This window comes from Delphinapterus leucas, chromosome 3 (genome assembly GCF_059928025.1).
Source record: "Delphinapterus leucas isolate spDelLeu-1000000601 "Yukka" chromosome 3, BTC_Dleu_Yukka2, whole genome shotgun sequence".
Lineage (NCBI taxonomy): Eukaryota > Metazoa > Chordata > Mammalia > Artiodactyla > Monodontidae > Delphinapterus > Delphinapterus leucas.
Window position 1 is genome coordinate 95,258,338 of NC_143131.1, and position 14,997 is coordinate 95,273,334.

The 14,997-nt window shown below is 38.2% G+C and overlaps 1 protein-coding gene across 1 annotated transcript in view; it reads left to right on the forward strand.

Annotated features, from left to right (window-relative positions):
* KCNN2 (potassium calcium-activated channel subfamily N member 2) overlaps positions 1–11,528 on the forward strand; it is a 192,418-nt gene extending 180,890 nt beyond the window's left edge. The window contains exons 8-9 of the mRNA XM_030759610.2: positions 174–243; positions 3,173–11,528. Of these exons, the coding sequence (XP_030615470.2) occupies positions 174–243; positions 3,173–3,460 (358 nt within the window). The 3' untranslated portion in view covers positions 3,461–11,528. The remainder of the gene's footprint in view (positions 1–173; positions 244–3,172) is intronic.
* Positions 11,529–14,997: the final 3,469 nt, after the last annotated feature.

The window sequence follows — 14,997 nt, forward strand, 5'->3', positions numbered from 1 at the left end:
AAGCATGCTTCTCATTGTACCAGATACATAACCAGTTTGGACTTTATGCCAAATATTCAAGGCATTATCCATGCAGTTATTTGCTCTTGTCAATTTTGTGCATGCTCTTTGGAAGGCTTACGATAGCCGTAGGGAAGAAAAGGAACCTTTCTGACTCAGATTCTGTCTTTTAGATTAAGAAGTGTAAAAATGGAGCAGAGGAAACTGAATGATCAAGCAAATACCTTGGTGGACCTGGCAAAGGTAAGCTGGGGTCTCAGCCCTCATGATTGCATCTGTTGGAACTAACCACTGCATAGAAATCAATAATGCTTCAGGAGGAGGCCACCCCAAACTTATTTAACAAATCAAACCAACAAACTATGCTGACATGATGGCCCAACTTATAAGAATTCTTCTGAAACTCTTACTTAATATGCACTTTCCCTACATACATTGTTCAAACCCATTCTAAAAGCTTTCCTACTTGCAGTGATTTCGAAGTTCAATAAGAAACGTAAGTGGACTATGAGATAGTACTTTGGGGATGCTTATATGTAGTTTAGTCTCATCTCTATGAGAGCAGAACCACATCCTGGGCTTTACTATGAGGTTCAGGGCTAAATAGGACTCATCAATAAAATTATTTTTTATATATTTTAAGCAACAGGCTTTCTATCCTGTTCCATTGATCTACATGTCTGTTTTTGTACAAGTACCATACTGTCTTGATGACTGTAGTTTTGTACTATAGTCTGAAGTCAGGGAGCCTGATTCCTCCAGCACCTTTCTTCTTTCTCAAGATTGTTTTGACTATCCAAGGTCTTCATACCACTTTTTAAAAGGACATTAATAATCCCCAATTCTTCTATCACAGTTAAATGCTTTATCTGGTTTATTTTTGGTTGTTCCTCTCAAGTGAAGTCCACTTTCAAAATGTGAATATTTGTCAATAATGACAACATTACCTTTCAATGTTCTAAATTCTATAGGAGGCATTGGAATAGATTTATGTATAAGTGTTGAGCCTGTTAACATGAATCCTTTGAAAGAGGCAACTCTCTGTTGGACCTGTGTTCTGCTGTTTGTTTGCTATGACTGCTATGTCCTTTATAAAGCCTCCAGTATATTCTCCAAAAATTACATCTATTTGTCCTAGTCCCATGAAATAACACACTTAATTATATTCATTTTTTAATGTATATCAATAATACATACTGTATAAATATGTTGAAGATGAATATTTGATCTCTTATACATAGAAGATGATAAGTGAAGTATTTAATGACTTACCCCTGGGAGATCATATATCATTCATTTAAGCTGGGCAGCACACACATACGAGGCCTAAAGATGTGCTCAGTATTTACACACATTGTTCTCACTGGGACACATCATGGACAAAGATGGGGCAGGTTCTTCCACCACTCCTAGATCAAATGATAAAAGAAATTGGGTATTTTTATGAAAAAATAAGAGACCCCCTTGAAAATAATATATATATTATATATCATTTCACTATATGTAATATAGCATATATAAATACATATTATATATACTATTATATATAATAGATATTCTCTTGAAGTAAAATTATACATCTATGAGGCAAGATGCTGTATCTTTTAATTATTTTTTGTTTTGACTGTGCTGGGTCTTCGTTGCTGCGCGTGGGGTTTTTTCCTCTAGTTGTGGCTAGTGGGGGCTACTCTTCGTTGTGGTACATGGGCTTCTCATTGTGGTGGCTTCTCTTGTTGCAGAGCACGGGCTCTAGGCATGCGGGCTCAGTAGTTGTGGCTCACGGGCTCTAGAGTGCAGGCTTAGTAGTTGTGCAGGCGCATGGGCCTAGCTGCTCCGCGGCATGTGGGAACTTCCCAGATCAGGGCTAGAACCTGTGTCCCCTGCATTGGCAGGCAGTTTCTTTAACCACTGTGCCACCAGAGAAGCCCCTCAATTATTTCTTTAGCGCCATGCTTATTATTATGTTTGCAGGACTATCCATGCCATAAGGGTTCAGTATTTTCTGAACAAATGGATGTTGCTCATATAGTCTCAAGACTATGTATCAACAGTAAAAATAAAGTTAATGCAGTCTGTCTTCCTGGCCAAACTCAAAGGAGGTGCCTGTGTTCCGAACAGTAACTCCCTTATTTAATCAGTTCTTCGTCATTTATCACCATTAAGAGGTTGTTAAGCAGGATAAGAGCACATATTATAGAGGGAAATAAGACAGGAAGGCAGGCTTAGCCAAAGGGGTCTAGGCTTGGGAAAGGCTGCACTGGGCTAAGGTTAATGTCTCCAGCCTTCCCTTCTTAAGCACCCCCTTCCCTCTCTGGCTCTGAGCTGATCAGCCCTGAGGTCTTCTTTCCCTGTCTCCTGGCTATTTCCGGAACTATAACTGGGAGTCAGAGTTATGAATACCCTTTGATCAGGACAACCAATTGCAAAATTCTCTAGAGCACCAAAAGTATTTTCCTATTTCAAACCACTTAGTTCTGATTCAGCCATAGCAAACAAGGTGGATTGGTAACTTTAGTGTCTCCCCTAACTTTTATTCTCTCAGTAGTTATCTATAAAAATGCTATTTGACCCAATGGAGAGCCTGTAATTTGGAACATAGGAGAGCAAAAAGATATTTAGGAATTTTTAATTGCTTTAAGTTACTAAATTACTTGATCAAATCAGTTTGTCCTAAACTTCATTCATATTCCACGCTCAAAATTTCTGCTACATCCTAATACCATCTGTACTATTATGTATTATTCTTTAAATCGGCTTGTTTTTAAAAATCAGCCTTGCCCTAATTAGTATTACATGTTGCAAAATGAATTTGACATGCTAACTTTTCTAACAACTATTAGAATATATACATAAATATGAAATCAAAACGTGTTTGTCTACCTGCACACCACCTAAAATCCTTGGACATACCACCAGCGGTACCTGCACACCACTTTCTGCAGCTGGATCAAATTAAGGCCTAAGATCTTTTCTTTCCTAAATCCTGGCATTGAACGAACACACTGAATTTGCTTTGCCAGGTCAAGTGTTCAGTTAGCTGACCCCACTGCTGCATTGCATGTCACCGAAAGGAGACCAGCCCTCAAGCTCTGAGAGTTGATAGTTTGCTTCCAGGGCAGGTGAATTAAAACTTCGCTCTTCATCTCTCTATTCTCTCAATCCTGTTTTCTAGACCCAGAACATCATGTATGACATGATTTCCGACTTAAACGAAAGGAGTGAAGACTTTGAGAAGAGGATCGTTACCCTGGAAACCAAATTGGAGACTTTGATTGGTAGCATCCATGCCCTACCTGGGCTCATAAGCCAGACCATGAGGCAGCAGCAGAGAGATTTCCTTGAGGCTCAGATGGAGAACTACGACAAGCATGTCCCCTACGATGCTGAGCGGTCCCGGTCCTCGTCCAGGAGGCGGCGGTCCTCCTCTACAGCACCACCAACTTCATCAGAGAGTAGCTAGAAGAGAATCAGTTAACCACAAAATAAGACTTTTTGCCATCATATGGTCAATATTTTAGCTTTTATTGTAAAGCCCCTATGGTTCTAATCAGTGTTATCCGGGTTCTGATGTCAGAATCCTGGGAACCTGAACACTAAGTTTTAGGCCAAAATGAGTGAAAACTCTTTTTTTTTTTTCTTTCAGATGCACAGGGAATGCACCTATTATTGCTATATAGATTGTTCCTCCTGTAATTTCACTAACTTTTTATTCATGCACTTCAGACTTTACTACTACATTATATGATATATAATAAAAAAAGTTAATTTCTGCACATACTTGTTTGGTCACTTGAGATTTCTAAAGGTTCACTTTTCACATTATTTTCAAGGTGAAATGACTGATTATCACCCGATGCATGTTGATCATTTTTATTTCCCACTTTGCCAATTGGAAGAAACTTTTCAATTACTCCATACCCTAGTCACTAAGACTTTTCTCTCATTGTGAAATATTATAGTCAAAACCATTTGACCCAGCCGGCTTACTATTCTTTTTGAGTTCACCATGTCTCATTTCTAATTCATTTTGTTTCCAAATTATGTGGAAAGTGATGCTGTTACATCAAAGCCTGTATATAAACTAGGGGCACAGATGCTTTCAAGAATTATTTTATTCCCAGTTTGCCAGCAAATTTACTTGAAGAAAGTATCAGGGTACGCCACTGTCTATGAACTAATGTTGCAGAAATTTAGATCTAAACTACTTATTTCATCTCTTCACATGTATTTATTTATCATGAGGGACCCGTGATGCACTCTAAGCGTTTGGATTACACACATGCTTATTCACATATACATGTGATTGCGCAGCTCCTAATAGCATAATCAACATAAATGAGTGTAACTCTTAACATGTCACATACCACCTGGCAAATGGTCTGTACTCTTGGTCTGTGCATGTTTGGTACAGGGAGGTGAATGGCAACTAGTAAATTTCACAAGTTTTATTAGGCTTGTTTCACGGGCAGTTAAGATGGGTTTCTGTGAAAGGGAACTGGTCAGTTACTGCTGCAAACACATCTCTTTCCAAATTTACTCTAAGAATCCAGTAGATTTAGAAAAACCACCTTTGAGGTGACAGCAGTGTGGATTTCTCTCACATGGTGGTCTGGAGAGTCCACAGGAAGAGCTGGTCAGTGGTAAGGGTAACACATCATAAAAATAAGGCTTCATTTGGACAGCTCTTAAACCAACCCTCTTGGGTTGGCCTAAACTTAAAAATGACTCCTTCATTTTCAGAGAAATCTGCTTTTGCCCTCTTCTCCTTTATTCTGCACCATACCCTTTGGTGTCTACCTTACGACATTGCAAGTTGCTAGTATACCAAGTATTTTTCTTCTTTAACACAAAACTAGAGCTATACATTCATCACCTTGCATAATTTAATGAACAAAATCACTTTCATAACTATTCTCTATAACTGAGGCAAAAATCAAACATTTCCATTCAACATCAAGGACATAAAAGTATGATTCCTGTAGATTGCTTGAGAATCACTTACCATTTATTACCCATCCAGAGTGGCTGAAAATGAAGCTCTTTCATGCGTCTTATATATGTCAGTGTAGGACAAAGCCTGGAAATAAGTGAAAGAAAAACTATTAGAGCACTGCTTACCAGAACATACTGCTGAGTTAAACGAACTGCAAAATCCTACTCCCTCAGGATTTCTACTTCATGGATGAAATAAAAATTTTTATTTATTCTGGGTAACATAGAAGAATATATCAAGTATTTGGTGTGAACACTGGATGTAAGGAAGAGATATTGTGAAAAGATGATTAATTTCTTGCAATTGTTGCAGCTAGTTCTTGTATATGCCATCTCTACTGTGACTGAAAGGCCGAATAGCAGAGAATTCAGTTTAATTATCATCTTACTGATCAATTAGCCCCACCATCCCAGAATACTAGAAGATTAGGGCAAGAATAATGTATTGTTCCTCTGGCTGAGGAAGAGAGAAGAGAGAATGTGAGTTTTAATTTAGATTTCATTGTCTGCTGTTTATTCTCCTATTCCCAATTAACTGCAGCTCATGTAGGATGTAATTCTTTAGTCCAAAATTGATCTTATTTTTCCTGTTTCTTTATGCAAAGTATATGAAGACTGGTGATGATTCAACAAAAGTGTATGATCTCTTGTTTCTGTATTTTAAACAATACCAAATAACCACAGTTTTGAAGAGGAGGTGAGGACTCATCTGTTGCATAGACGTGGTCAGCAATTTGCTGAATGAACCCAACTCTACCTGATATTACCAAGCCTCTCCCCACATGGCTTTTAACATTAAGAAAGATCCTCTTAGGGCTCCTTAGATAACCAGTCTTTAGTGAGATCTATGACTTTCTCTAATTTATACTTTGTTTTCCAAAATTTCTAATGTTAATTGAGTCTGTTACACTTCAACCGACCACATCCTAGCCTGTCTTTTCTCTACAGCCAGTACCAGAACATATGACCACCACAAATCATTGTGAATTACAATAGCACCACCTTCCTCAATAATTTTCTTCATTTCCCCTACTTATACACAGTGTCATGGGTTAGCCACTAGAAAGAAGACTCTATGCTCACAAAAAAAAATGATGAACCAAAGTCATGACAGGTAGTAGAGCTAGGAAATTTCATATGCTTTCTCCCTAATTTCACCTCCTTTGGCAACAGTTTTCCAAGAGACTCTCCATCAAGGTATCTGTAATGATCAAATAATTATATTCCAAAACAATATGGGAACTGGGAGAAAAATCTGTTGGTTAGGTTTCATTCAAATCTTGAGAGATGGATTAAAGTTTTACATCCCTACTGTCTTTCAACTTTGCCCAGTCTTGAGAAGTAGAATGACAAAATGGAAAGAATAGGGGGTTAAAACAAGTCAGAATTGGGTTTGCAACTGCGATCTGCTTCTTGCTATAGCTCTACGTACTTGAACAGCCTTAATCCTCTGAGCCCCCTTTTTCTCATCTACAAAAGGAATATAAAAAGACACAGATATCAGTGGAGCTCTGTAAAGCCTTGCATCTATTTTACCAAATGATGGTAGATATTCTTAATGCTATTTCCAATATAAGGCAATAAATATTAAACACCCCTAAAATATTACCTACCTTATTACAATTTCAATACCTCGCAGAAGTTATAAATTCTCCCCCTCACCTAATTAATTCTTAGAACAAGTTACTGGACTCTGGATTCGTTTATTAATTTCCTGATGCTATCACTGTTTTTTGTTTAATGTGGTCCTAGAATATCAACAGGTATACATGCTCTTTGTGATTCTGTCATACTCTTACTTCTTGCCATCCCAGAAAATCTCTTCACAAAAATGATCAAGAAATGCTGATGGTGATTGTGCCCTATGCTTAGGACTTGCAATACTTGATTACGGGTGTGCTGGTACCATCAACCAAGACTTGGACCAAAGGGCTCACTTCCTTTTCCAAATCCATCCCTATAGGCTCAAGTCTATGAGCCTTCACATACTTCTCCCTGTCTGTGTAACCCTCCCTGACACAGCGTGTGTGTTCTCGCTGAACTGTCAAGGCAGTCTATTCAGAAAAAATGATCAGACTGGTGGTTTGACAAACAGAGTCCTGGAAGATGTGAGGCTTGGAGCCCCTGCATCAATGGGGATGACACACGGAATTCTTTCCTCACTGTCACTGTTGTGAGAAGCCCTGCTGGGCATGACCTATTTCAGTTTCTTAGGCCAGGAAGCAACAACAACAAAAAAGCCCTGTCAGTGATGCTTTCTAATACTTCTTCTATTAAATATGTCACAAGTCAGTGAACCCAGAAATGGAAAATATAATGTCACAGATATTTCTTATTTTGAACTGTTAGAAATACTTTGAATTTTTTTCCCCCCAACCTAGGCTTTTCTCCAGTTATGGGTTTTCCTCTGACCCAATGTTCTTGCTGTCCCTACATGGTAGTGGGGGAGGGGAAGCAGCTACAAAAGTAATTAGAAACCAGTGGGCCTGCTCATCCTGGCAGTGTTAGGACCACTGGATTGGAGCTTGCTCAACTTCAGATCCAGCTAAAAGTAGAGTGTGAGGAAGGTAGTGGTCCACAGACCGCAGCCAAGTAGGAAGCTGAACAGAGGGATACTTCCACTCCAGGCCTCCCACTTTCTTAATAACTTGCCTCCTCTACTCCTTGTTAGGAAAGCAAGTCTTGCCTGTCTCCATAGCCCAGCTATTTAGTTATCAATTTCCCTGCCGTCATCTACCGTGGCCAAAAAAAACAATAAAGAAAAATCTGGAAACAAGATATATCTTGTTAATCAATCCTAACACTTAAAAAAAATATTTGGGGACAGGGAAACCTAGTGCCCTTAGCTAAGGTAAAAGAAGGAAAATACTTGAGGACTTTAACTCAAAGAAAAAATCAACATGCACTGTGGGATGTTTTGCAGATATGAGGGACAAGGGACTCAGGTCACAGAACAAACTGTGTTCCCACCCATGCTCTGAGGCAAGGCCACCTATCACCTCTGCTAAAACTGGGCAGTTACTGAGCCCTCAGTCATGCAGGCCAACACCTCACGTGCTTATAGAGACTGTGGCCACCAGTCCTCCTCAGATGGAGGGTGAGGGATGAGATGTGACAGTAAAATAAAGATATCGGCATCTTCACTGTAAAGAAAGAATCAAAACTGCTTTAGGAAGAAGACATTTGGTACAGCATACAACAAAAATCTAACACCTTCTGGTCATAACATTCTAAATCTACATTATTCTGTCTAAAAGCCCAGAATCTTCACCATGCCACCAACTATCCCTTTCAGGGGGCTAGAGTAGATGCAGCCTGTCTGTTCGGTTTTTACACACATAATGTGATGACGTGTCACTCTGAGTCTGACTACCTATCACCCCTCTAGCTCATTCATTCTCACTTTCATTTGTTATACTGCTTATAAATGGAATTGTTAGGTCAAACATTCATATTTTGGGGAATATAAGTCCAAAATTAGCCTTTCTGTTGGATAAAACCACGGTGCTTCAGAGAGAAAACTGACAGTGACTAGATAAAAGGCTTTAAGTGAGCCAATATTTTTATTTTTGAATTTGTAGAGGGAAAAACATACTATAAAGAAGTTTTGGCATCCCTTAAATATGACTGCAATAGGGCATTTTCACTTACTTACTTTAAAACCTTAATTTTATATTACTTGTATATGTTCTAAACCATGTTCAGGGAGTTTGAGGATTATAATTAACAGAGAGCACTGGCAACAAAGGTGTTATTGCTCTTAAATCAGGCTGCAGTGGAGAACAAAAAGGTAACAAAAATTTTCTAGTGATTCGGCAATATCCCCAGTGTGAAATCCTTTGTACCTGCACTAGATTCCTGTCCCCTCTCTTTTCTAGAAAGAATCATATTAAGAGGATGCTTTTTCTGTATCAATAATAGAGAGGACCTGAAAGATTAGTAAAAAGCCAAATGCTGCTTTTTAAGAAGCAGTGTTTGATTTTATTTGAAGATTAAGTGTTTAGAGGAAAAACCCTTTGCAACAGTATTTAATGAAAACTTATTTATAAAAAGGATGAAAATAAAGGTATAACATGTGTTTTCATTTCTGGCTTTGATAATTAGAAAACTATAAATTAAAATGATTTTGGAAAAACAAAAAACCCCAGCAAGAAAGCACAAAAATGAGAAAGCACAAAGCAAGCAGTCCAAAGTAAAATGTAACATGACAGCCTGACAAGTGCACAAGATGGTTTAATTTATACTCATCAAGAACAGAAACTATAAGATTGAGTTCAACACAAAATGCATCCATGTGCTTTTTAGAAAAGACATAAAATTATAGAAAAAAGTTAAAACCCAAATTACAGCAGATAATTTAGGCTAGTGCAAACAGAAACAGTGGTAGCAATATTCATTTCAGATTAATGGAATTTAAGAGAAACAATAAGAAGTTATCAGAGCAAGACTATGTTAGATTGATCACTGAAGAGGAAGCTGACATGAATTGTATGCACTAAAGAGCAAAGCATGTAAAGGAAACCTATCAGAAATAAAAGAAAAAACAATTGTTGTGGTAAATTTTAAGATCCCTTTCAGCCTGTAGGGATCAAATGAACCAAAAATTAATAGTCATGGTATCAAGAAAAATAAATATTATCAGAATTGGCCTAAGAACTAACAGAAACATGAAAGATGTACTTTTTAATAAATGACCTGGAGGAACTAGGTAGGAATTTTTAAAACGATAATACTAGTTCCATGCTTTACATTATACAAAAGATTAAACTCCAAATGAATCAGAGAGCTCAAAGTGAAAACTAAAACTACTCAAGTGTTAGAACACAACATGGATGAATTTCTCTAAAACCTAGGTATAATGAAAGGTTTTCTAGGCTCCAAGGGCAATAAAAGACTGATTAATTTGGCTACATAAAAATAAAAGAACTATTGCATAGCAATAGAAGAAAAGATGGTAACCAAACTTAAAAGAAGGTGATTAAACTGGAAGAAATATTTGCAACATTTATCGCAGACAAGGGACCAAAATCTCTAACATAGAGAAAGAATTCCTAAAATTGAGAGAAAAAGTTCTAAAACCCTGATAGAAAATAGAAAAATGGGCAAAAAGCAGATGACTTACCAAAAAGGGATATAAACTAATTCTTAAACAGATCACAAGATATGCATTTCATTCATAAGAGAAATGCAAATTAAAACTACACTGATATACCACTTCTCACCCATTAAACTGGCAAAAATTAAAAGTTTGACAACCTAGTTTTCTGGGAAGTGGGTATACAAGCACTTCAATACTTTGCACGTGGGAATGTCAAAGGGTCCAACCCTCTGGAAGGAAATTTGACAGTATTTAAGGAAACTACAGTGGATTTCTTTTTGAACCAGAAATCCTTCTTTTAAGTTTTTTCTCTGAAGATTTAACTTCAACATTATGAAAGTATATACAAACAAGGTCATATATTATAGCATTACTTTTAATTGCAAAACATCAGATACAATGTAAATGCCGACATTTTAAAATGGTTGTTCAAAATGGAATACTATGCAACTGCATAAAAGACCAACGAAGATCTCCCTGAACAAATAGGGAATGATTTCCAGGATTTACTGATAAATGTCAAGAAAGCGAAGTGTAACCGTATATATATGTAACGGTATATATATATATATATATATATATATATATATATATATGTATAAAAAGAAGGAAAAATAAGAAAAATACACCTGTTTTTGCAAAAAGAAATACTGGAAGGATGAGCCAGAAAGTAATGAAACTACACCTACAGGGCACAGGTGGGAATAGGGTGGAAGGGATGGGGAGGAGTAGCTGACACTTATCCGTGCATATTGTTAAAAATTTTTACTTTTTGAATCATGTTAATATTTTTGTGCTCAAAAAATTCTAGCAACAAGAATATGGGAAAAACCCTAAAACAGAACACAAACAAAATAAACCTCATCGTATTTCAAAAGAAAAATAGAACCATATCAAAGTGCGTGTGTTGAGGGGGGGAAAACCTTAGTAATATTTTACAATTTTCTATTTTGTACTAGCCATATATTTACAGAAAAGCTGCAAAAAAACAAGAATTCCCTTATATCCCTTACTTTGCTTTCCCTAATGTGAACATCTTACGTAACCAGAGTATACTTATAAAAACAAATTAACGGGGCTTCCCTGGTGGCGCAGTGCTTGAGACTCCGCCTGCCGATGCAGGGGACACGGGTTCGAGCCCTGGTCTGGGAGGATCCCACATGGCACGGAGCAACTGGGCCCATGAGCCACGACTACTGAGCCTGTGCTCCACAACAAGAGAGGCCGCCATAGGGAGAGGCCCACGCACCGCGATGAAGAGTGGCCCCTGCTTGCCACAACTAGAGAAAGTCCTCGCACAGAAACGAAGACGCAACACAGCAAAAATAAATTAATTAATAAACTCCTACCCGCAACATCTTCTTTAAAAACAAAACTAAACAAAACAAATTAACATCGGTACAGTATCAACTAATCAACAGACCTTTAAGAACCTCAGTCTAAAGAAATTTATTAGGCTTGCTTTTCACAGTAGAGTGGGTTAGCATTTCTGAAACTATTTTCTGTATAGTGGAAGGTTGAGAAAATGAGTAAATCTATTGAGGACAGTGGGACCAGGTTTCTCACTGTTGAAGAAGGGAGTTACCAGTACAGAATGGCATTAGGCTGGGAACAACCTTGTGCCACTGCAACGGAATTGGAGGCATCAGTATGGACTCATGGATACAGAAATAGATAGAGATATATTTTTAAATAAACATATGTTTGTGTGCTTGTTTCCTAATTCTGTTTACCGAAAACACCTAGAAGCAAAAAAAAAAAAAAAAAAAAAATCCCAAACCTAGTGCTCCAATCTTGTACTCTTAAAACAAGTCTCTGCTAAACACTGAATACCATCCTCCTTGTAGAAATGCAGATTCCAGGAATAGGGCAGGGAAGTTTCAGATAAGCCTGGACATCTTATGCCTGAGAGTAAGAAATATTCAAGTGAGAACATGAGGACATAAAAGGCACAAAGGCCAGCCTGAAGATGCACACATCATAAAATCATAAATCTGGGATAACTGGAGCATCAAAAATACTGAATATTAATAGCTTATAACCCATCAAATTAAAACAGAATGCATGAATCCATGCTTAATAAATAAAAAAGCAATACTCTTCCTTATAGTGGGTGAAAGTTTGTGGAGAACAGTGTGGATTTTTACAAAGTATCAAAATATCTCCCAATACATTATTCTACTAATTACAAAAGGTTAATTGTAATTTTACTGTTGAAAGAAAAAAAGTAAAGAAAAACCTACTGACCACTTCCTTAACCAAGGAAACAAAGTAATATCACCAATAATGGTTCAGGCCAATGTCATATGCCTCCTGATATGATGCAATAAGGAGGGTGCATCATGTGTGTGATATTCCTGCTAAAAATGCACACCTGAATCTAGTGATGAGGAACTAGCCGACAGTCCAAAAACACAGACCCCAAAAAAATGCAAATTGATTTTTTTAAAAAACCAACCTATACTCTTCAAAACTCTCAATTTTAGAAAAGACAATGAAAGTCTGAGGAAATATTCCAGATTAAGAGAAACTGAATATATATAACAACTAAATGCTAGTCATGTTTCTGGATTTGATCCTGGACCAGGAGAAAAAAATTATGAAGGACATTTACAGGGAAAACTGGCAAAATCTGAATACGGACTATGGATTAGGTAATAGTTTTGTATCAATCTTAAATTTTCTTATTTTGCTAAAGATATTGTGATTATAAATGACAAGGCTTTGTTCTTAAAAAGTACACGTTTAAGAATTTTTCATAAAGGAGCTTAATGTCTTCAGCTTACTCCCAAATGATCCAGAAAAATATCACCTGTCGTGAGGCAGAAAACGGGGAGGGAGTGGGGGGTTGAAGGGAGACTGATAAAGCACTATGGAAAAAAATGTTAACAATTAGGGAATTTAGTTAAAAGCTATACCAAAGTTCTTTGTATTATTTCTACAACTTTTCTGTAAGTTTGAAATTATATCTCAATTCTATCAAAAGGAAAGTATAGTCAATAGGGGGCAGATATAATAAGAAGAGTTCTTTACAGAAAATAAAAAGAATGGGATAGGTCTAATACAGTCATGGAAAGCTCTCCAAGGCATAGTATTATAGTTTTCTTTTTAAACTTGGAAAACAAATTAATTATTACCCCACTTACGTAACACACACACCATACATGTCTCTGCATTCATATTCATATGTGCAAAGGCTATTAGAATGCTACCTCTCCTCTGGGGCTCAGTTCAAATACTCCTTCCTCTGTAGCCTTCCCTGCTCATCCCGGTTGAAAATAAATGCTCCTTCCTCTGGGCAGACAGTTTCCACATTTTCCTCGTGTGCTTAACACACCCTGCCTCTTGCTGCAGCTGAGACATACAAGACCTCTCACCCATGAACGGAGAACAGACTCGTGTTTATCTGGGCACCCCTCAAAGAATCAAAGCCTGGTGAATTCTACGTGCTACGTGCCCGTGAATGCTTGTTAACTGAACAGAAATATGTTGGCCTTGCAGCCAGTATCCTAGCAAGGATCCTCGATCCTGATTAGAAGAAAAATATTCCTTGTCTCCTATCAGTGCGTTTGGAGTTCTGAGTGTTCTCAAGATATTATCTTGAGCAGTCAGTTGCTCTTCACCTAGAACTTGATCTGGAGCCCCTGCTGCTTGGAGCCCTCCAGCAGGCTGAACCACACCAAGGCCAGGCTCCAGGGATATTTGCTTTCAAACACTTAACATTTGCTTTGTGTTACCCTTTTATTAGGAAGATTAAAATGGAAAGGGAAGCAAGTGAGGCAGGGCTTTCTTCTTTTCTCTCTGCAAGAACAGCTTGTTTCCATGACATTTATACAGGGAGCTTTTTCTAAATGACAAGCAGATTGTTAGAAGATGTTATTTTCTGTCTCTTTGCTTTGGATCTTCACGTAGTGGGTGTAATGTAAGAGAGACAGCCTCACTAGGAGGGTGACTGTCAGGTATATGGATTCGGCAGGGGATCGGGTAGGGGTTTGTTGAATCTATTCTGTTGGGGTTGCTATAGCAGCAGCCTAACAGATTCTGGCTAGAAGTTGTAAGATGTATTCGTGTTGTTATTTTTTACATGGAGTAACATTTCTGCAGATATAAGTGTCTGCTCTTTTTAGCCTTTTCTCTTAGTGAAGAAAATTGAAGGCTCAAAGAAGAAGCCATCCGGGGAGCAGCAAGAAGTCTGAGCACCCAGACCCAGATGAAGTGGCCAGGTTTAGGCTGAGGTCCGGGCCTGTCTTCTGCACAAAAGAGGTCAGCCTGGAGGCCATGACAATGGACGAAGGGAACGCCAGTCCCTCCCCGCCTGACCCCAGCCACACTCCATGCATGTAAGGAGTTACCATCACCTCCCATGCGCATCACACTGTGCTCGTTACAAATTTGCTTTCCCTCATGTCACCCTTTTGAGAGAACTCAGGAGACTGGCTTTATTTTATATCACACATCTCTCCTTTTACTAAGCCCATCACCATTCTCACTGTTACTGCCTTGGTTCAGGCCTCATCACCATTCCCATGGGTTTGGCCACTGTGTTTCTGAGATCTTGGCATCCTCTGTGGGGGTGGGGGCTGGGATGGGGGAGGGGGCAGATAAACTACCCTACAAAACAAACTTTCTTATGTCATTCCTCCTCATGGAAGAACACAATTGGCTCCCTGCTGTCTACAAGACAAATCCTAAACTTCTTAGGCTCTTCACACCTAGTTCCAAATGTCCTTTCTCCCTTGCACTTTCCCTGACTGTGCTAGCTGCCCCTACCCCCGAGCATCCTACAGTGTGTTCCTCACACACATTATGCATGGAATTACCACTATCTGCCCACAGATTTTTGTTGGTTTGGTCAGTAGAGCTTTTAGAAAATAATTTTGAGCTTGAATAACTCTAAACAGGCATAC